General features: G+C 50.7%; 8 protein-coding genes across 8 annotated transcripts; 5 read left to right on the forward strand and 3 right to left on the reverse strand.

Moving 5' to 3' along the window:
• Positions 1–968: 968 nt before the first annotated feature.
• On the forward strand, positions 969–3,438 carry N7533_002017 (putative AAA family ATPase GCN20; the record flags this gene model as incomplete). Its single annotated transcript, XM_057098667.1, has 4 exons — positions 969–1,031; positions 1,099–1,824; positions 1,887–3,001; positions 3,087–3,438. The coding sequence occupies 4 exons, from the start codon at positions 969–971 to the stop codon at positions 3,436–3,438; spliced, it is 2,256 nt and encodes a 751-aa protein (XP_056963803.1).
• A 300-nt stretch (positions 3,439–3,738) lies between these two features.
• Positions 3,739–5,536, forward strand: N7533_002018 (putative MFS myo-inositol transporter; the record flags this gene model as incomplete). Its single annotated transcript, XM_057098668.1, has 3 exons — positions 3,739–3,944; positions 4,026–4,322; positions 4,390–5,536. 3 exons carry the CDS (start codon positions 3,739–3,741, stop codon positions 5,534–5,536), a joined length of 1,650 nt encoding a protein of 549 aa, XP_056963804.1.
• Positions 5,537–6,159: 623 nt separating this feature from the next.
• N7533_002019 (uncharacterized protein) lies at positions 6,160–7,460 on the forward strand (the record flags this gene model as incomplete). Its single annotated transcript, XM_057098669.1, has 4 exons — positions 6,160–6,504; positions 6,571–6,871; positions 6,933–7,027; positions 7,095–7,460. 4 exons carry the CDS (start codon positions 6,160–6,162, stop codon positions 7,458–7,460), a joined length of 1,107 nt encoding a protein of 368 aa, XP_056963805.1.
• Positions 7,461–7,742: 282 nt separating this feature from the next.
• On the reverse strand, positions 7,743–9,056 carry sec13 (GTPase-activating protein SEC13; the record flags this gene model as incomplete). Its single annotated transcript, XM_057098670.1, has 6 exons — positions 7,743–8,067; positions 8,145–8,587; positions 8,632–8,662; positions 8,739–8,854; positions 8,955–8,999; positions 9,054–9,056. 6 exons carry the CDS (start codon positions 9,054–9,056, stop codon positions 7,743–7,745), a joined length of 963 nt encoding a protein of 320 aa, XP_056963806.1.
• A 345-nt stretch (positions 9,057–9,401) lies between these two features.
• Positions 9,402–10,616, forward strand: pex20 (the record flags this gene model as incomplete). Its single annotated transcript, XM_057098671.1, has 3 exons — positions 9,402–9,515; positions 9,568–10,392; positions 10,500–10,616. 3 exons carry the CDS (start codon positions 9,402–9,404, stop codon positions 10,614–10,616), a joined length of 1,056 nt encoding a protein of 351 aa, XP_056963807.1.
• Positions 10,617–11,229: 613 nt separating this feature from the next.
• Positions 11,230–11,864, forward strand: N7533_002022 (uncharacterized protein; the record flags this gene model as incomplete). Its single annotated transcript, XM_057098672.1, has 2 exons — positions 11,230–11,778; positions 11,835–11,864. The coding sequence occupies 2 exons, from the start codon at positions 11,230–11,232 to the stop codon at positions 11,862–11,864; spliced, it is 579 nt and encodes a 192-aa protein (XP_056963808.1).
• Positions 11,865–15,744: 3,880 nt separating this feature from the next.
• N7533_002023 (putative RSC complex subunit Sfh1) lies at positions 15,745–17,283 on the reverse strand (the record flags this gene model as incomplete). The annotated part of the gene is made up of 3 exons (XM_057098673.1): positions 15,745–16,412; positions 16,484–16,824; positions 16,922–17,283. The coding sequence occupies 3 exons, from the start codon at positions 17,281–17,283 to the stop codon at positions 15,745–15,747; spliced, it is 1,371 nt and encodes a 456-aa protein (XP_056963809.1).
• Positions 17,284–18,018: 735 nt separating this feature from the next.
• Positions 18,019–20,119, reverse strand: N7533_002024 (putative general stress response protein Whi2; the record flags this gene model as incomplete). The annotated part of the gene is made up of 9 exons (XM_057098674.1): positions 18,019–18,039; positions 18,109–18,373; positions 18,425–18,774; positions 18,838–18,973; positions 19,028–19,064; positions 19,133–19,281; positions 19,344–19,640; positions 19,699–19,701; positions 20,103–20,119. 9 exons carry the CDS (start codon positions 20,117–20,119, stop codon positions 18,019–18,021), a joined length of 1,275 nt encoding a protein of 424 aa, XP_056963810.1.
• Positions 20,120–20,150: the final 31 nt, after the last annotated feature.

The following is a 20,150-nucleotide window of genomic DNA, read 5'->3' on the forward strand; positions in this document are numbered from 1 at the left end:
GTGATCGTCATTGCAGGATCTGTGACTCCAATGGAGAGCCGCAGAAGAATTCACTTCGTATTCACCAGCTGCGACTAAAATGTCTCTCAGGGCGATCAGAGGCGGTCTCATCACGGGCCTGCATTGTTGTGAGAAGCTTTCTACAGATGCATATCCTTGGGCATTCTAACGAGCTCGTCTTTGAGATAGCCGTTTTAACTATGTACACATAGCCCCGCTTTGCGATAATGAGATTGACATCTACACAGTAGAGCCTGAGCCTATGTACCCCTGTACCCTGACACCTGGAGTAAGGTTGAGAGGAATGTGTAACAGCTTCGTGGTGTTATGCTTGTTTCATGCAGGTCCATTCACAGCAAACGCCATTGTGATTTGAAATGCACCTGCTATCACATCGGCGGTCAGCTTGGTGAGCCTGACAGCCTGGAAAAAGTGGCTGTTCGGCTCAGTACTCGTAGTAGCCGCGGAATTGTGTAGATTGGGTGTAGTATGAGCCAGACTCTGCTTAGATTTCAGAATGACGGAACAAAAGTAAAATTTGTAGCTAGTACAGATACTACTAGTCCGATTCTTACTAACTGCTATGATCTCCAACTGCTTCAACGCTCGCCTAAAATTCCCAGCACCTTTCGGATTCTAACAACCTGTACCATCGAAATATCTCGTCTCGGCCTCCATACCGCGCACTCTCTGTAGTTACTTTCAAGTGGTTATTTTTCTACTGCGGTGAATCTTCTATGTTGTTCCAATAGTACTAAACTACCTTATATGAGTGCTATCCTAATTAGGAAAGAGGGCGGTTTCGATCACATGATCTTATCGATAACGCACCTCGAAAAACACGCCACTTTGAGGTCGAATTACCCCAGAAAGTGTCTGGACCCTATTGAGTGGACGCTTTGCTGATCCTACGCCAGGATCTTGGATTGTTAACCGCAGTATCCTAAAATTGACTCATCTGACCAAGAATGGAGTCCCAACTCCAATCCCAGATCCCCGGACTGGACCGTGTGATCTCCGAATACTCGGTGGTATGTCATATCGCAAATCAGCCAAAGAACCATTGCAAAGCCTGGCGCAGGAGCTCACACAAGATAGGGATATTTGACTCATGCCTCCCACCAATATGTCGAAGACACCAATGCCCCTTCCCCCCTGACCGAGGCGGCCGAGTCCGTCACCGACCTGCTTGTCTCTGCCTCGGGAGATTTCTCGGACAAGAACCGTGACGCCATTACCAGCCTGGTGGAGAAGTTCATTACAACGCTCAGCTCCTCGAACGGCATCGATATGGAGAGGCAGCAGATGCCCTTCGCGGCGAAGAAACTGGACCAAGCCATTAACGTTGGTTCGCAGCGGAACATGTCTTCAACTCTGGGCTTGACAAGCGGTAACGTGGACTTGGAATCTGCCAATGCGCGAAAGGTCGAGTCCAAGGTCGATAAGAAGAAGCTTGAGAAGGCCGAGCGCAAGATTCGCGCCAAGCAGGAGAAGAAGCAGATGAAGAACGTTGAATACGAGTCTTCTCGCTTGCTTAGCCAGCCCGATGAGACCATGTCGTACGAGGAGTTCTACATGGCCGTCAACCCTCTGCAGCTGGGCTCCGATTCCGCGGCCAAGAGTAAGGACATCAAGCTGGACAATATCGATATCTCTATTGGTGGTCTGCGTATTCTTACGGATGCTTCTTTCACTCTTGCCTATGGTCGTCGTTATGGTCTTGTTGGTCAGAACGGTATTGGTAAATCTACACTGCTACGTGCGCTGAGTCGCAGAGAAGTTGCCGTGCCTACACACGTTTCTATTCTCCACGTCGAACAAGAGGTATGTGATGATGTCTTGAGCCCTCCAGTTGACAAAGGCTGGTTATTGACTCTCTCTATCAGATTACGGGTGATGATACCTCGGCGATCCAAGCTGTTCTGGACGCAGATGTATGGCGCAAGCACCTTCTTAAAGAGCAGGAGAAGATCACATCACAATTGAATGTCCTCGAAGAAGAGCGCTCTCAGTTGGCAGATACATCCAAGGATGCTGCCAGACTTGATAACGACAGAGAAGGCCTGGATATCACCTTGTCTGATATCCATTCCAAGCTTTCAGAAATGGAATCTGACAAGGCAGAGTCCAGGGCAGCCAGTATTCTGGCTGGTCTTGGTTTCTCTCCAGAGCGACAGCAATATGCTACCAAGACCTTCTCTGGTGGTTGGCGAATGCGTCTGGCGTTGGCCCGAGCCCTGTTCTGCGAACCTGATCTCCTACTTCTTGACGAGCCGTCTAACATGTTGGACGTTCCGTCCATCACTTTCCTCGCCAACTACCTCCAAGGATACCCCAGTACCGTCCTGGTTGTTTCTCACGATCGTGCATTCCTTAACGAAGTTGCCACCGATATCGTCCACCAGCACTCCGAACGTCTGGATTACTACCGGGGTGCTAACTTCGAGTCCTTCTACGCGACCAAGGAGGAGCGGAGGAAGATCGCCAAGCGCGAGTACGAGAAGCAGATGGCCGAGCGAGCCCACCTGCAATCCTTCATCGACAAGTTCCGTTATAATGCCGCCAAGTCCTCAGAAGCCCAGTCCCGAATCAAGAAGCTGGAAAAGATGCCCGTTCTCGAGGCTCCCGAGAGCGAGTACACCGTGCACTTCCAGTTCCCCGAGGTGGAGAAGCTTTCTCCGCCTATCGTCCAGATGACCGACGTCTGCTTCGGATATACCAAAGACAAGCCGCTTCTCAGGGACGTCGACTTGGACGTGCAGCTGGACTCGCGTATCGGTATTGTCGGACCCAACGGTGCGGGTAAGACAACGGTGCTGAAGCTGCTCACCAACCAATTACAAGCCACGAAGGGATTGATCTCCACCCACTCTAGACTGCGTATTGGATTCTTTGCTCAACACCACGTTGATGCTCTGGATATGAATGCCAGTGCCGTCACCTTCATGGCGAAGACTTATCCCGGAAAGACCGATGAGGATTATCGAAGACATTTGGGCGCGTAAGTTGAATCTCCTGACCCCGAACCACGGCAACTCATGCCTCTCGCCGAACTGAATATTCTAACATATGATCTCTCTCTCTAGGTTCGGTATCACCGGTATGACAGGTCTACAGAAGATGGAATTCCTCTCCGGAGGTCAAAAGTCGCGTGTGGCATTCGCCTGCTTGTCGCTGACAAACCCTCACATCCTGGTTCTGGACGAGCCTTCTAACCACTTGGATATTGAGGGTATGGATGCGCTTTCCGACGCGCTGCAGCGATTCGAGGGTGGTGTGGTTATGGTTTCTCACGACGTGACCATGTTGCAGAACGTTTGCAAGAGTCTCTGGGTCTGTGACCAGGGTACTGTGCACAAGTTTGACGGCGATGTCAAGGCCTATAAGAAGCAGATTACTGCCCAGGCTGATGCGGCGGGTGTGGTGGCCAAGCACTAAGCTTAGAGTAGATAATCAAAAGTGCTGTCTATATGTCTCTACTTATTACCCTACATTTATGAAAGTAGTAATATCCCAAATCTCCAAAACACTTCGATACCCCTGGGCCCTTATAGATGTGTCGGCGTCCCATGGGGCCTCCTTCGGAAAGGTCAGGTGGGTCCACGGCAATCCAGCTTATCGGCTACCGATGGTCAAAACCCGGGGGGGACCTGCAAGCTCCCGTGCCAACTTTCCTCCAACAGCAAAAGCTAGGGTCCTAGCAATTTAGATGGTTCACAGAACCGAGAGTCACACACCATGAGCTCTCGCGAGGAGGCAGACCAAGCTGGTCCCAACGCCCCGCTCCTCACTCCGACCGACCACGACCACGACCATGACGGGGATCTCTCTCCCGATCCGGCCGATAACGTCGATCTCGCGCCTGAGCTTGAATACGCCGGCGGATGGTTCATATGGATCTTGACGATTTCTGCCGGAATCAGCGGTCTCTTGTTTGGATACGAGTGAGTATATACCGGCGTAACAGAAAATAGACGGTGAACTAGCAGTGGGCTAACAAGATCACTGTCCATATGAAACTCCAGCACCGGCGTCATTTCCTCTACATTAGTGACCATTGGCTCCGACCTTTCGAATCGACCCTTGACAACTCTGGACGAGAGTCTGATTACTTCTTGCACGAGTTTGTTTGCGCTCGTCGCTAGTCCGTTCACCGGGGTGCTTGCGGATAAGTATGGTCGGCGGAAAGTCATTCTTGCTGCGGATGCTCTATTTGCGCTCGGCGCTTTGGCTCAGGCGTTTACAAGTCAGGTTGGGGGAATGATTATTGGTCGCAGTATTGTTGGGTTGGCGGTTGGCAGCGCGAGTGCTATTACGCCTTTGTGAGTCTGGGACCTCTCCATCTGCATGATTCCATGGCTTCAACTGATGGTGTTTCCTTCCTTCCAGGTATATTTCAGAAGTGGCGCCAACACAAGCAAGAGGCCGCCTTGTTACTGTTCTATCCTTGCTCATCACTGGTGGCCAGGTGGTTGCCTATATTGTTGGGTGGTTATTCTCCGAAATACCCGGAGGCTGGCGCTGGATCGTTGGTCTTGGGGCAGCACCCGCTTTCTTACAATTTGCAATCCTCATTTTTCTACCAGAGACGCCCCGATGGCTTGTGCAGGCCGGATCGGAAGACAGAGCGGCGAAAGTCCTCACTCGCATTTATCACGGCTGTCCCGACCGGGAACAAGGAGTCCGCCGCGTCCTTCGCGGCATCAGACGAGAAATCGAAGAAGAGGCCGAGGAGATGGGCCAGAGTGAAGTCCCAGATGCGAATATGCACTGGTTCCACGATACATCTCAACGAGCACATGACTTGTTCTATGTCGGCGGGAACAGAAGGGCCCTGACGATAGCAATGATGCTCCAAGGACTTCAGCAATTGTGCGGTTTCAATAGCCTAATGTACTTTTCAGGCATCATATTTACCGCGCTTTCATTCTCGTCGCCAACGCTGACGTCTCTCACGGTGGCGACCACCAATTTCGTTTTCACTCTTTTTGCATTCGGGCTGATTGATAAGATTGGGCGTCGTCGCATTCTCCTCTATTCGATTCCAGTGATGATTCTCGCTCTAGTAGCCTGCGCGGTGGTCTTTTCTTCCATGGACATTTCATTTGAACCTGAGAGCGCACAAAATGCGAATCCGAATGCGAATTCGAATTCGAATTCTCCACTGTTGATCTTATTCTGTCTGACTGTCTTCGTGGCATCATACGCCTTCGGACTCGGCAATGTACCATGGCAACAGGCAGAGCTGTTCCCATTGAATGTCCGGTCTTTGGGATCATCTCTAGCCACAGCGACAAATTGGGCATCGAATTTCGTCGTCGGCCTCACTTTCTTGCCTATGATGCGGTGGATCTCTCCAACTTGGACATTCGTCATCTACGCTGGTGTGTGTGCCGTGGGCTGGGTGGCAGTCCATGCAATCTATCCAGAAATGAGCGGAATGGGCCTAGAAGATGTTAAGGGCCTTTTGGCGCATGGATGGGGCGTCGAGGAGAGTTTGCGTTTGCGACGAAGACGGAGCATGAAGCATACATAGAGTGCACCGACTATTGACTTTGTACTTCGAGGCTTGCTTAGACGACATATCGCGATATCCAATTTGACATCTTGTTGGATTTTCTGGATTGATCACTGCCATGCATGCCCGGGTGATAAAGAAGAGTGGTTGAGCCTGTGGATCATTCCGAAATGATGGTTGATCTGCGATGGGAATTAATGCTCCGGGCAAGGAGAGGCTGTTGCTGTGATTCTCGCGTGCTGTCTCATGGGGTGCAATATGCTCTTTTCATCGGTCGCCCAAGTGAGACTTACTTTCTGCTTTCAACATATACACCCCAGTACATACATTTTATATTTGACCTCGGTCCCCTTTCTTATTCTATTTTCTTTCATTCGATACATCGCTCTATACTTTAACTTCCCAACCAATGGCATACAAAGGAACAAAGTGTTCAACCTCGAAGGTTGAAGCTTTGAGCTCCCGCCCTCAAAGTTTCATCCTGGAAGTCCCAAACGAGGTAATATTGGCTGCGATGAAGCTTCTTTATACGTTATTCGGTCGAGATGGCCTATTGATGAGTTTGATAGATCCTCCATCATTTCGCCAACTTTCTACCGACTGACAGAGACGTTATCAATCTATCCAGATCATGCCGAGAAATGCATTCTCGAATTCTAGGACCGTCGACCGGCATCTGGAGATCTCGTTTCGAAGCCAACTACGACCTACCCACCGAAAAATGCATGGAAGAATTGGCATATGAATACAAGACTCGCGCCGTTGTTCTCTCGCATCGGATGGACTTTCACGGGCGGAAAACAAACCTGAAAGAGCAGACATGGCTAGACGTCATCCATACCATGCTCATCGAGTCCTTGACTCTCCCTCTCCAGTCCAGTGGTCCAAAAACATACAACAGATTGCGAGAAGTGATGGCGCAGACGAATTTCCTCAGTCGTCCGAAGAAGCAGCGATCATGCGAATTGACCTGTGCCGTCCAGTTGGTAAGCCGAGAAAAAGTAATATGAAGTGGTGTGAGCGAAAACCAACAAAAGTTAACTTTGATACAGTGCCTCACTGCCCTGGCTTTACATAGAGAGGTTTCCGAGCCCTGTCCTCGAAATGAATACGAACTCGCTATAGCTTATTCCTTTGGAGGAGAGCTGAAAGGCCCATATATCACACACAACAACCTTGACCTCACCAAGCTATTGCATGTCCGGAGCTTCTGGCAGCGACATCTCCTGGACCCTGAAGAGATGACGTTCTATCTCACATTCAAGGATCTACCCGAAGACCACAAGCCTAAGATGCGGAAGGGATACGGTGCTATCGAATCGGACCTCAGCTCGTCTTGGATCGGTTATTATTGTGAGTTTTCGTTCCGCAGGGGCTGATATCTACATACCTTCTTACCATTTTCAATATCCAGCATGCCTCCACCCGATGCCTGAAACTCGGACTCAATTGAATAAAAATGTGGTCCAGACTTGCGCGGATATTGCATCGCAATTGCTTGATATCCTGGTATGGAATCTGTCTCTGACACCCTGCCGCCCTCCATGAATATTCATAAGATACTAATGGTAAGCAGTCCCTGGATCTGCAGATGACTGGCGATGGATTCTGGCCCGTAGAATGCAACGCCTTGATCCCCATGAGCGAGGATTCGGATGTACACCGCGTGTTCTTCCAAGGATCACAAGGTTACTACGGCCAGGCGAAGCGATTTGAACCCTGTATTCGGGTTCAAGGAAGATATCTCATTTCCCTATGGGGGAATCGCGGGATGGGCTCGGATTTGCTTTGCCATCATTGCTATGGGGCAGGATATAAATTCGTCGGACTGGGTTCACGGGTACGAGGCGATTCTTCTTCCCGGTGGCAGGGTCATGATGGGCCGATGGTTGGATCTGAAAGACCCGAGCGGTCGGGGGCCTTTCATTTTTTGGGACGTTGAGACTTCATTCTACCTGCATGACTAGGAAATAATTCCGTGACTACCAAGCTGCGATGTCAGACTGGTACGGTTGATACAGTCCACGGGTGGCTTTTCATTTAGGGGAATGGGGGGTTGAACGGGGAAGTTTTATTTGAGGAAGGTTGAAGGAGTCTCATGAGATTTTCGTCTTGGGGGGGGGAAATTTATAGCGATAGAGGAGAAAGAAAAAATAAAGGTCTTTAACATGGATTATGGGATGGACAAAGGGAATAGGCAGCTCGAGACAAATGAAGAAACAATTTACTCCTCAATGTCCTTCACCTTCTCCCACTGGCCCTTGAGGTTCTCCTTCCACAAGCTGACCTTATTGTCACCACCGCTGACGGCGAGAATGTTACCGCTCAGACTCCAGCTCACGCGCCAGAGCACAGTGTCGAACTCGAGTGTTTGGCTTGTCCACTGGCCCGGGTTAGATGCGTCGGAAGTCCAGATGCGGACGGTCTTATCTTGCGAGGCCGAGGCGATGTAAGACTTGGAGAGGATGCTAGGAGACCAAGCGACGTCGCGGACCCAGTCAGAGTGACCTTCCAGGGTTTGGGTAAGGTTATAGGTCTTGGACTCGGAGCTGCGGGGGGGGATCAATGTTAGCATAAAGATGGCCATGCGGGGGTGCATCGCATCTATTATATCATGAGCACATACTTGTAGTCCCAGATCTTGACGAGATTGTCACTTCCACCCGTAACGAAACGTCTCTGTTGGCCGGGACCGGGGTTGGAGCTGATCAAGCTACCCGCGAAAGCAGCGGGGGCCCAGCTGATCGAGTTCACGCCCATTCCATGGGCATGGAAGGTCTGGTGGGTCCAGTTGTTGTCACGGAATTCGAGAACACTAACATGGCCGTCGGAGGAGGCGCAAGCAAGGAGACAACCGCTCTCATGAGGGGCCCACGATACCATGTTGACGGAAGCGGTGTGGAGAGAGAAGTCGAAGACCTTAGTCCATGTGCTGCCACCGACGGGGGAGGTGGCATTCTGGGGTTGTTCTCGCCAGATCAGGACCTTGCCGTCATAGGAGGAAGAAGCTAGGATGGTGCCGAACTTGGGGTGAGCCTGCGAGCGAAACGAGTTGTCAGTCCACTTGCGCTGGGGTGCAGATAGTTGAGGTTATTTTGGGACATCCCACTTACCCATGCGACACACCACACTGCACCTTCATGGCTAACAATTGGGAATAAGACCAGGTCAGCTTTCAATATTCGTTCCGTATTCCCGTTGCTTTGAAGGCGATGCTCACCCCTTCAGGGTCTCCACCAAGCGGTGCGATTCCCCCTCAATCTCGAAGATCTTAATCGTTTTATCCGAAGAGCAGGTGGCTAGCCTGCGACCATAGTAGTCTAAGCCGGCATCGTGCTACAACAATAATGGAATTGTCAGCTGAGTTCAATCGCATCCACCCACCAAGGAGATGTCGAATATGGTCCGTCAACCCCCCCAGCTCAACACAACGTACAATCATGTCCTCGTGCCCCGAGTTGGAAATCACCTGAGCGGCCGCCTAAACATCAATCATTAGCATGGGTACCACAACTGGTAATTGAATGGAGCACACCATTTTGTCAGGACCGCGTGGGGTAATGAAAGTCGCAAAATAGAGCTGAGGGAGCTGCGCGAGGGCCGACGTACAAACAACCTGGCCGCATTGCTATCTCTTATCAGAATGACTAAGCGGGTCACGTTACTCATGGCACGTGCCTCGGTCCATCGGTAACCGTGGGGTTCTCCGCGGTGCGGCGACTCTCCTGTCTTGTACATCATTGTATATTGGGACTCATCGATTACTTGGTTTGCTTTTTATTCGTGAGCCAGATTTTATAGAAGCTGCAGCTGTCCTGAAACTGGGCCCGTTGTTTGGACTGCCTCTTTCTTACGCCTTGACCATCTAAACATACTCGACACCATGGGCGATGCGCTATGTGGCCCGTCCAATGCGCTTCAGAACTTCCAGAAGCATACGTCTGTTGATCGGACTCTTCAACAGGACCGGCTAACATCCAGACAACCTTCCGCTCAGGTATGCAAGCCTTTCTAGTCAAAGGACCCCAAATACTAATTTAGACGACCAGGGCTTCCGCTCTCAAAGCCCTCGCGATGGAATCCTTGACCCCGAGTTTGCTGCTTTCGAAGCCAACCTCGGAGGACCTCAACTACAAGAATTTCAACATCCAGCACAGTTGCAACATCCAGCACAGTTTGGCGGACCGGCACAACTTCACCATGCACAGCACCCGAGTGCCAATTGGGCATCGGACTTCCAAAACCTTAATATCTCTGGCCCATCAGCACCTCAAATACACACCCCGCCGGCTGCGCAAAACCAACGAGGATGGCACAATGAGTTTATGAACCAGCATCAACAACCCGCCCCAGCCCACCATATACAAGCCCAGCCGATGGCAAACCGCGGATTCCAGTCGTCGTTTGCTCCGAGCTATGGCATGTACAACACCTCGATGAACGGGCAGCAAATGTCCCATACACCTCAACAGCAACACCAAGCGCCCGTGGAGCAATTCGACGAGTCTGCGTTTGAGGCCGCCTTCGACCAGGCCCGGGCCAATCTAGACGAGTTACAACAGCCCGAGGTTGCTGCTGAAAATGAGTTGCCACTGCACGAAATCAGTCAAGCCGACCCAGGAACCGTTCTTCCAGACCTCGATGATCTCAGGTCCGATACCGCCCGCATTGGATCTGATACTATCGCTCAGTCCGATAAGCAAGACCCACTTACACGTGCTCACGATGCCGATGCTCTTGCTCAAACAGCAGGGCAACTTCTCGACAGCGTTCGTCACGAGCAAAACCAAAAGTTCCAGCAAAGCAACTTCCTTGCTTTGATGCGTCGGATTCGCGATCGTGAAGTAGAGGTGGAAGGGGACGAATTTCGCGAAGTCAGTAGCAACCCGTAACGGTTTGGCTGTCAAGCGCAGCGTGGCAGAAATTCCGGTATCATCATGTTGATCTATGCGGGCTATTATTCTTACTAAAATTATCACAGACTGCGCAATCCCTTCACCCGGGCGGGCCTTACTACCCAGGTCAACCGATTCCTGATCAGGCCACGCCGTCCGACAGTACGAGTAAGGAGACTTCCCTCCCCGTCGGCGGGATCTAGTACCACAACAACCAATTTCATTATACGAGCAGAAAACCTGACGCTTTCTCCCACCAGAGGAAACGCCAGTGATTGCTCGACAGACCCGTCTGGCTGAGGAAGAACCTTCCCAACCGGGTACCATCGAAACAGGACCCGGGGATAGCAATGCGCTCTATGAAGGACTATTGCATATGCATGGACCATTTGACCGGCGACGGACGCCAACATTCTGTTTTCGTGGCGAGGGTGAGGTTTACTTGTGACCAAACAAGGCATCCGTACCTGGGGCATAATAGGGTCACGTGCACCCATTGAGGCCCAAAAGAACAATCAATGCCCTCCCATTGAGTTCCCCATTCGCCCTATTCCTGTCTATTCAGCCCCCTGCACAATAGTACCTCATTAACTCATCAATGGTGCGATCGAGATCATGATTCATCACTCATTGGTCTATTTCTTTTTCCTGCTTTTTTAGCCCCCCACAGCCAGCGTGATGATTTAGCAGTACATAAAGCTTGCTGGGATGCATGTTTCCCTTGGAATCATTTCCCACTTTGCTTGCATAAATAATACCACTTCTTTACTCCATTTCACACGGAATTTCCCAGAATACTGCGTTTGATCGTTCATTATGTCACCGCCAGACCCTTTCCGCCACCTGCTACAAAAGCTCATGGAAGCCCAAACAAACCGCAGCAACTCTACACATCCCCCACCAGCACCTCCTCCATACAGCACCAACCCCCTACCACCTAGATTCACGATGCCGGAATTGATGTCTGACATCGTTTACACGGATGAGCCCAACCCGCTCGCGATAACCATCGATGCAACCATCAATGTAGTGGGCAACAACAACACTCTAGCCCTAACATCGCAACCTCTCTCGAAGAAAGACACCCAGACACCCGAAGTCGAGAATGACGCCAGTGCAACTGTGGCCCGGAAACAGGATAGAGAGGCAAAAGCCGCGAGACTAGCCTCCGTCATCCTCAAAGCCCTCCAACAGGCCGATGGCTTGACAGATGATCAAGGTCGCAAGCGCACTGTCAGCGTTCTTCTCAAGTGTGGCGTCAAGGTTGAAGGATGCAACAACGAAGTGGTTTCTGAAGAGGACGTTAATGAATTGAATTCTTGCTCGCTACGCGTTTCGTCTGGTGGGAGGAAGCGCGCTGCATCAGTATGTTGGCTTCCCATCATGCATGCTATATTTCGACCTCCCCTGGGGGGTTGTAGGTATTTTCTTCTTTGGAAGGCATCCTCTAACCCGGCTGTGATAATATAGGAGCCCCCCAGTCATACCACCACCACCGAAGCGTGGTTGCCGCCTTTTATGACTTGCGCTAAAGCTGTATTTGTTGCGTTTGCTTTTGGTCGGGCTGGGTGCGATTCTTCTCGTCGTTATTTGCGCGGTGTCGGAGTCGGCGTTTCTCTATTTTATCTTTTACACGGGGAATATGTGACTCTTTTCTGATTGTACTAGATTTTAATCTGAGAGTGTTTCCTCCGGGTATACTAGTACTTGCAGAGTATCTTACTGTCTAATTCCCGAACTGTTCCCAAAGCAGCCTGAGGCTACGACGCTCTAAGACCAACTGGACATAGGAGATAGGGAAGGTGGCAGGTGTATTGGCATTCGCACCTGCCAAAGTAATCAGTTTGAAGTCAATAAAGGCAAGCACGGCAACCAGAAAAAGGTAAACAAACCAGTAGCACCTGCCTCCACCAGGAAGGCACTAAGTTGTACTTTCAACCTCAAGTTGAACCTGAACCTTGGGACCCTGGAATCTTCACTCTGTCATACTCTCCAAGAGACCCGGTTTGTTTCGCGAAAAAAAGGCTTTGGGGTTGGATATGAACGGAAAAGGAACTTGAACCTAGAATCTCTTCAAGTTGTGGGAAGCAGCACATCATGACTTCTTTGAATATCTTCAGAATGGTAAGGGGTTAGTAGCCAACCATTCCTTGGCAAGATTCAGGCAACCGGCACTGGCTTGATTCCAGGCTGTGTCCCAACCGGGGCTCATCACTACCTGAGTTTTTTCTCTACGCTACATTCTCTACGCTTTGCTGAGAGAGATGTTCGACCAGGAAAGAGTTACTACGAAGCGGTTTGGGTCTTTCAAAAGAGTCGATACTGCAACTACCCCTACTACTCCAGAACTCATCGAATACAACACAACAGAACACCAATACATCTTCCAAAATGGGTCCAAGCGAGAGACACCAAATGGGATCAAAAAATGCTCGAAAATCCAAGACCGAGAACACAGAGATGAAACCTCAGGCCAGCTTATCTGTTTCAGAGCAACAGGATGGTCAAAACTCTTTCCATCTCAACCCAGCACCCGATGCGGCGCGGTCTTGACGTGACTGAAGAGTCCTGCTGGATCGATAGAAGATTCATGAGTGGTTTCTCGAAAACGTCCCTAAGAAATACTTGGTTCAGTTCTGGCAAATGACAGCAGATCTGAACATTGATGGGTCAAGAGAACCAATTCCGTCCTTGGCCCTATTATATTTACCTTATTCTGGTGGTCGTAGTTGCCTTTGTTGACTTGTTGTTTACTTCAGCAGGTGCGAATGCACCTTCCACTTTCCCTGTAAAAAAAGATAAGATACTAGGGAAGCGCAGTCTCCAACATAATGCAAACAAGAACGAGAATAATCAATCGGCTGCGGTTTTGGAAGTTACTGAAAAGAGGAAACGTCTAGGACGAGACAGTTCTTTCCGCTGCCGATGTCGACCGGATTGAGGGTATGTGATTGCGAGTCGCGCGAATGGAGAGACGAATGCTCGGGGCTGCTTTGTGGCTGGAGATACTTTGACAGCAAACAACTTGAAAACAGTTGCTGTCGCATTGAGCACTGGTATGTGGAAGAAGAGCAAGGATATTTTCTTTTCTTGAGAAAAAGGGAAAGCTAAAATCGTTATCTACTAGGCATGATTGCTGCTGCTGGAGCGGCGAGACAATTGGCCATTGATGAAGGGATTGCGACAGAATCCGGGCTACGCGATGCAAGTTTTTGCAGACGACGACGGGTACTCATCTGCTTTTCGTCGGAGTTAGAGGGAAGCGGATGGAAATTTTGGAGCCATATTTCGCCAGTCCCACAGCTGCTGAGGCGTAGCGCTATATCCTGTCCACCTGCCCTGGATGGTGATCACGATCCAGTTCCAGTTTCTGGATAACGGATTCAACAACTGGCAGCTCCGGTGGATCTGAGGACACGGAATACACAGACGCTTCGTCACTCATCGCCGCCGCGCGTGGCTTATAATTATTCAAGTGCTTATGAAGCTGGTGATTTGGTGTGAACTTTTCTCGGCAAGCCAGGCAGACTGCCTTCCTGTATTCGTAGTTCAAGTTGCAATAATGAACACTCGAACCCTTATTAAACACTTCAAGTTTGATTCCTAGTAGTTCAGAAAAGAATCCAGCTAGCTATATCATAAGCAAGACCAAGGAATTCTGCTCGCCATTAATACCGATAACCTTGCACGGGAGACCGGCCAAGATCCCCCGGAGAGTTTCTTTTGCATATCTACCTTTCTTTACCTTTCCAGTACATGGATGATTGACTCCAAATCTGACTGTTGTTTTCATCAACCAACAAGTGGTCGAGCAATAACTCGGCCATTTTATCTTTCTTGGTCTGGACCGATGACGGGATGCTGCGAAATGCCCATCGAGATGCCGAGTAAAATACCCCGGGCCCGCTCTTGTACATTCGAATCTGGTCTTCGGAGAAACGTTGCTCTTGTTTAGTCTCGACGTGCGTGCATACTACGACCACGAGAATTTGAAGTGTGGATGAGAAAGAACTTTCAAGCTGTGAGTAGAAATGGACGCCTTATGGCATATATCACAATTTATCTTGGAATCTGACGGGGACGGGGACGTTGACGCCCAGTACAATTTCGAATTTGATATACCGATGGGATTCTTAGCATCTGAACAGAACTACTTGTACACTACAAAAACTAAGGTCGAAGCAGCCGAAGACGAAACTTGAAGTTGAACCGAGTATAAAATCAATGGATCCATGGTCATATTCATACATTAACCTAGAAAATTCACAGAAGCACCATCTCCACGCCCACCCATGAATACCTCAATAGCACCTGCAATAGAACAGAGAGAAAAAAGATAGAAAGAAAACGAAGAGAAAGAGTATGGGGTACAGAACCCAGTCTCTGACCTGTCTTCCCTCGCAGAAAGGGGGTTTATCTAGGAACTCCCAAAATCGAGTGAAGAAAATCATCAATACCAACACCAACAAAAGCAACACCCAGTGCCCGGATGGACAAGAATTCAGGGGATATATAAGAGGCCTAGCCTAGGGGTTATCCCCCCAAAGAGGTCTTACGTGCCCCTGGCAATCGTTGCACTTAGTTTGGGCCTGGCCCTTCATACCGGCGATAATGGCGAATGTGTGAGAGAGGGTGCATTTCGTTATTACCAGCAAGTAGAACAGAGTGGCTTGAAGGCGGGAGAAGAAGCGATCGGTCGATGGGAGCCGATGTGCAGAGACTATTTGAATGGAAGGGGATTCAAGGACATGTGTCGCTTGGTCGGGATTAGAGGATGTGAGAGGGGGTTAATGGCGTTGGAAAATAACTGGAAGACACGGCTGATGATGTGGATGATATCTGTCGTGATTCGAAGGTGATAGATTGTGGAATAAAAGAGCAACATTTTCACCGCAGGTCTAGGCGATTCGCCCGACGGGGATATCATGACGATGGAGGTCTTTTGACCATTCAGGTGCGATCTTGTCTCGCTCGTAGAGGAAGCCACAGTTATGGCAAAGTGTCTAGAAGGCAGAGATGTTAGTGATATGGATATTACTGGTGCTCTTTAGACAACGAATGGCTTACCCGTGGGCCGTCAGGACCGTCTCGCACCGCCCACACTGCTGTGCCCCATACCATGCAGTTAAAGCATCTCCAGCTTTGTCGTTCCCTAGAAAAAGAAACCCCCCAGTCAGTGATAGTCAAGGTACGCATTTGAGAGAGACATACCATTCAGAAAGCGTACCACCGCCGCCACCATAACCAGCTCCAGAGCTTGTTTCCGGGGTGCCTCGGCCACCTGGAGTGCTCCGGCCCAAAGGACTGAGGCTACGGAATCGGCGCTTCCGTTTATTTTCGCTCTCCCCTACCGAGAGGAGTCTCGCTGTCGACGTCGAAGAAGCCACCACTGCTCTGCCTGGACGCCTCTGGCGTGCCGGTAGTAATACCGGTAGTAGAGGAGAATCGTGCAGTCTCTCGGCGCAGGCGCCGGATTTGTCGTTCACGATCGCCTTCTCGTCTTTCGATTTCATCTTTGGAGAGTGTTTCGACCTTGGGTTCCCATTCGTCACCGAGGGTCTCAGGGTCATACCGCCAACCGGCCTCGACACCGTTCGCAGCCTGGTTATCAATCTCGTTGCCGTAGCCGTTGATCCCGCTCACAAGGCCACCACTCTCGCAGACCTCCTTCTTGAGCTTCAGGACTGCCTCGTAAATACCGTGGGAAATGGCGCTGACCCATTCGCCGCCGAGGTGCAAGTCTGCACAAGTGATCTTGGCAAAGTCCTCCGCCATACCGGGGGGATGCAATAAGGACCACTCGAACTTGTCGGTATAAAGCTTATTTTGTAAGTTGATGTTGAGGTTGATCAGGCAACGATACGCATCATCTGGGTTAAGTAGACTATCGTTGACTAAGGCTTCCTTCGTGGCTGTTACTGATGCTCCGTTGGGACGGCTGTCAGGCGTGGCAACATTCGTGGTAGCAGCGGGGGTCATAGAGGTGTCTCGAGAGAATTCTGTTTGGGGGGGGGCATGCTTTGTTCATGAGGTGGTTGGGTGCTCGAAAAAAGAGGGTGCAATGCCACACCAGCATATTCTTCCAGTTGTTGGCGAATCTGGTTGCTGATCGTCATTGTCGTCGCTTGCGGATTCGGTAGATCGAGGTCGCGAACGAATCCGACAGCGAACTCTTCTGGTGTCGCGAGCGCTTCATGAAGGTTCCAAAGGAACGTATCCTTGATTCGGAAAGGAGGCAGGGGCTCTGGACGGCGGTATGCGGGAAGGTTGAGGAGGCCGTTGAGGCTGTTATCAGCACCGCGTGGTACAGGGAAAGGTTCGAGAGGTGTGTGAGCAGGAACCTCGACATCAATTCGAATGGGAACGAGGGTAAGAGGCAGCTGGGCTTGGATTTGTAATTGATCCGCGCATCTGTAGAACGAAGAAAGTTAGCTAGGAGATAGAGGGACGAGGGTGTTGGGTCGCCCAAGTCGTGCCGGGCACAAGACTGCAACAATGGAAGACATACGCTGGTCGTAGCATCCGCTTGATCATCCATTCGCGAAAGACTCCCTGCACTTCTACAGGCGCATGCGCTTCTTTGCCTAGTTTCTGGGTTGCCGGCAGGACGCCACCACCAGCACCAGCACCGCCAGAGGATTCTTCACGCCTGAGACTTCTCAGCCCCGTGGGTCTCCGAAGGCCATCACTCTCTTCATCAAATTCACCATCATCGTATCCATCTTCGGCGTAATTGATCGCGGTCGTTCCGCGCTTGGTGGTTCGCGGCGTCGGGCCAGTCTGTACCGGGTAGACTGGGGTGAGCAACGCATTGCCATACTGGCGCACGCGTGGCGGGTATGAAGTAATATATCCACGAAGAGGGGACATGTTGGCGATTTATTTCGACTGATACATGCCCCTTCGCGGGGATTGCGATCGCGAAAGCTTCTGTTGATCGACGTTGACGGGGTTACGGCTGGAAGGGAGGAATATAAGTGATCGTAGATAAATCCGTTGAGAATGACAGCGAGCTCAGGTGCCAGATAGTCACAAGACCACAAGCTTACAAGCTGATTGAGGTGGTGGATGGTATGGTATTGAATTCACCGAGCATGGAATCTGCGCCGTCGCGTTTTGCCCAATCGAGGCGGGCCCATTCCACGGTCACGTGTTGAGGCCTGAGGCCACAACAGCTCGTGACTGCCGTGACTGCCTGAGTATGTACCAAGAACAATGACGAGTTTACAAATGGGAGAAGTTGGGGATATATGAATACCGGGTTACCTAGGTATATACTAAACGCAAGCAGCATAGGAATTGATTTGTTGCCTCATACCATATGTCCATAGGCGTGTTTTCAAGGATGCTCAACTAACATAGATGGAGAATATGGGGAAACAGCACAAAGAAACCAAATTGCTTAGTACGCCAGCCCTGCTGTTTAAAAAAACAATCAAAGACACACATGGGCAGGGGAGAGAAAAGAACACAAGAGATCGCGGTAGCAGACTTGTATCAAGCCCAACATTGCCAAAAGAGAGACGGGATAACTTTCATGGCGAGAGCCATTGGATCTGGGTATAGCAGTACAGATGCAGAGAAGAAGAAAAAAGACGATTTTGATCACCGGAGACCGATTACACTCTGTAGAGAGAAAGTTAGTCGTCAATTTATACAAAACAGGGATGTCAATTCCACCCAGGTGAACCTTACCATTTCCAACGTCCAGACCCTCCGGACCCAGACCTTGACTTGGCCCTCCACCCCTTCCACATCATCGAGGTCAATTCCCTCCCACCAGCACCGGCGGGCGGGCTTTCGCCAGAAAAGAAGTAGTTTCTGGGCCATGCCGACGGAATTGTTGTTAGACAGATCTCCTCGAATGTCGGTGCGAAGCTTCGCCAAAGCCAGACTGCAGATGACCGCCTTATTGGGTTCTGGAGCCCGATGGCCCCATTGGTCCTCACGATCAAAGCCACTACTCAACATATTAGTACATTGAAATTAACGCCGGGATACTCCAACTCACCCAGCAGTCAGCATCTCGATCAAATGTTGTTCTGTAGATCCAACCTCCTCGCTTTTACGCAGTCCGGAGAAAATGCCGTCCTGTCTCAAAAGGGCTCGGCCAGCAGCCCGCTTAACCTCAAGCATCTCTTCGTGCCCAATCTCAGGTCGAGGCGGAATAACATAAAAGTCCAAGTCTTCACGGAGGACGATGATACCGGCGCGATCCTGAAGCATATCGCGCGCCGAGTTCTGCATTGCGTCGGGCATTTCTAGCTCCGGCGATGCCGACTCGGAAGGTGTCGTTGATGGGATGGATTGAGCCACCGTGCGGAAGAAGTCCAACATGTACTGAAGGGAGAGAGGGTCATACTAAAGCGGTATTAGTAGTAGATCATTTGACTCTGAGAGTTAATTAAAGGCAGATTTGCTTACGTCGACAGGGTAGATATCTCCTTCATGGAATCCACCAATGTGCCCGTCGGGAAGAAGGCCATTGGGGAAGAGAGATAGCAATACAAATTCGGGCAAGGTCAGTAGTTCATCTCGGGATAGTGTAAAGCGGGTACCCCTATATCAAGTCAGCGTCATTTCAATTAGCTCCTGAGTGTTTGGAACCCCATACCGAAGATCGAGAGTGATGTGCTCATCTCCGCCGATATCTAAACGTATCCAGAAATCATTAGCATGGCTCGTTGTGGACATCCCCTCCATCCAGTACTGCACATACCACCAAGGGTGTTGATCGGCGGCCCCCCGGTCTGCTGGACCTGGGTGATGATGCTAGAAGCTCCACCAGCGGCTGCCATAACGTAGGTGAAGGATTCAAGTGGGCTGTATCCTTCGGTGTAGGGAGGCGGCGGTTCTCCGTCGTCTGAACTTTTGCCAGTGGCGTCCCCTTGGGATCTGAGAAAGACGCTTTGGTATCTGCGACAACCGACGACGAAGGGGCCGGGCCGAGCGACTCCTCAACAGGGGGCGGCGCAAAAGCTGGGAGCGAAGCGGAGGCGGAGGATTCGGTGACCTCGAGGCGATTGGAATCGAAATCGTGGGGGGAGAAGAAGAGAGAGAAGAAAGGTGGTGGGCCGACGGAGCTCGAGGGAGATGCTTCGGAGGGTGAATGCGGCGGCGGGGGCGCGGTGTAATAGTCGTCCTCCACGAGGGGGTCCGTTGGTGCTGGCGTTTGCGCCGTGGTTGATGGACGTCGAGGGGATGTTTCTCCCGACACGGTGCTAGTGCTATGGGGGTCAGATCCAACCGCTGCGACGCGGTTGATCTGATGGGTTCCGGACTTACGCCCTAAAGGGTCCGTTGTTTGTCGATCAGGAGTCGAACGGTCTGGACAACGCTTGGCCAGGTTGAGGAGTGGCCGTTACTTTGAATGTATATATGTGAACCTTCTGGAAAGAAAAGTCACTTGGAAACTTGGGGGTTGCAGGACCTCGTGGCAGTTGAGAGGGGTTGGGGGTCAGGGATAGACAGCGCTTAGAGGCGAGCTGTAGTGCCGCGAGGGTGCTTGTCCGCCTTGGACTTAAGGCATCCTTGCATAACTACTGCCTACGTGACTACCTAGATATCAGGGCATTGAGAAGCTTTTGAAATTCTCAGGCGTTTAATTGTACATATCAAACCAGGGACAATTTTCAACTTGAGTTTTGAACATCCAGCTTGCTATGATATTGAGAATGCGTTATTATCACCACGCCCTCTCTTTCATGCGTTGAACGATACATAGGACGTCAACCCGG

This window comes from Penicillium manginii, assembly GCF_028828005.1.
Source record: "Penicillium manginii strain IBT 31320 chromosome Unknown utg000002l:1.0-5564898.0:1.0-5567710.0, whole genome shotgun sequence".
Lineage (NCBI taxonomy): Eukaryota > Fungi > Ascomycota > Eurotiomycetes > Eurotiales > Aspergillaceae > Penicillium > Penicillium manginii.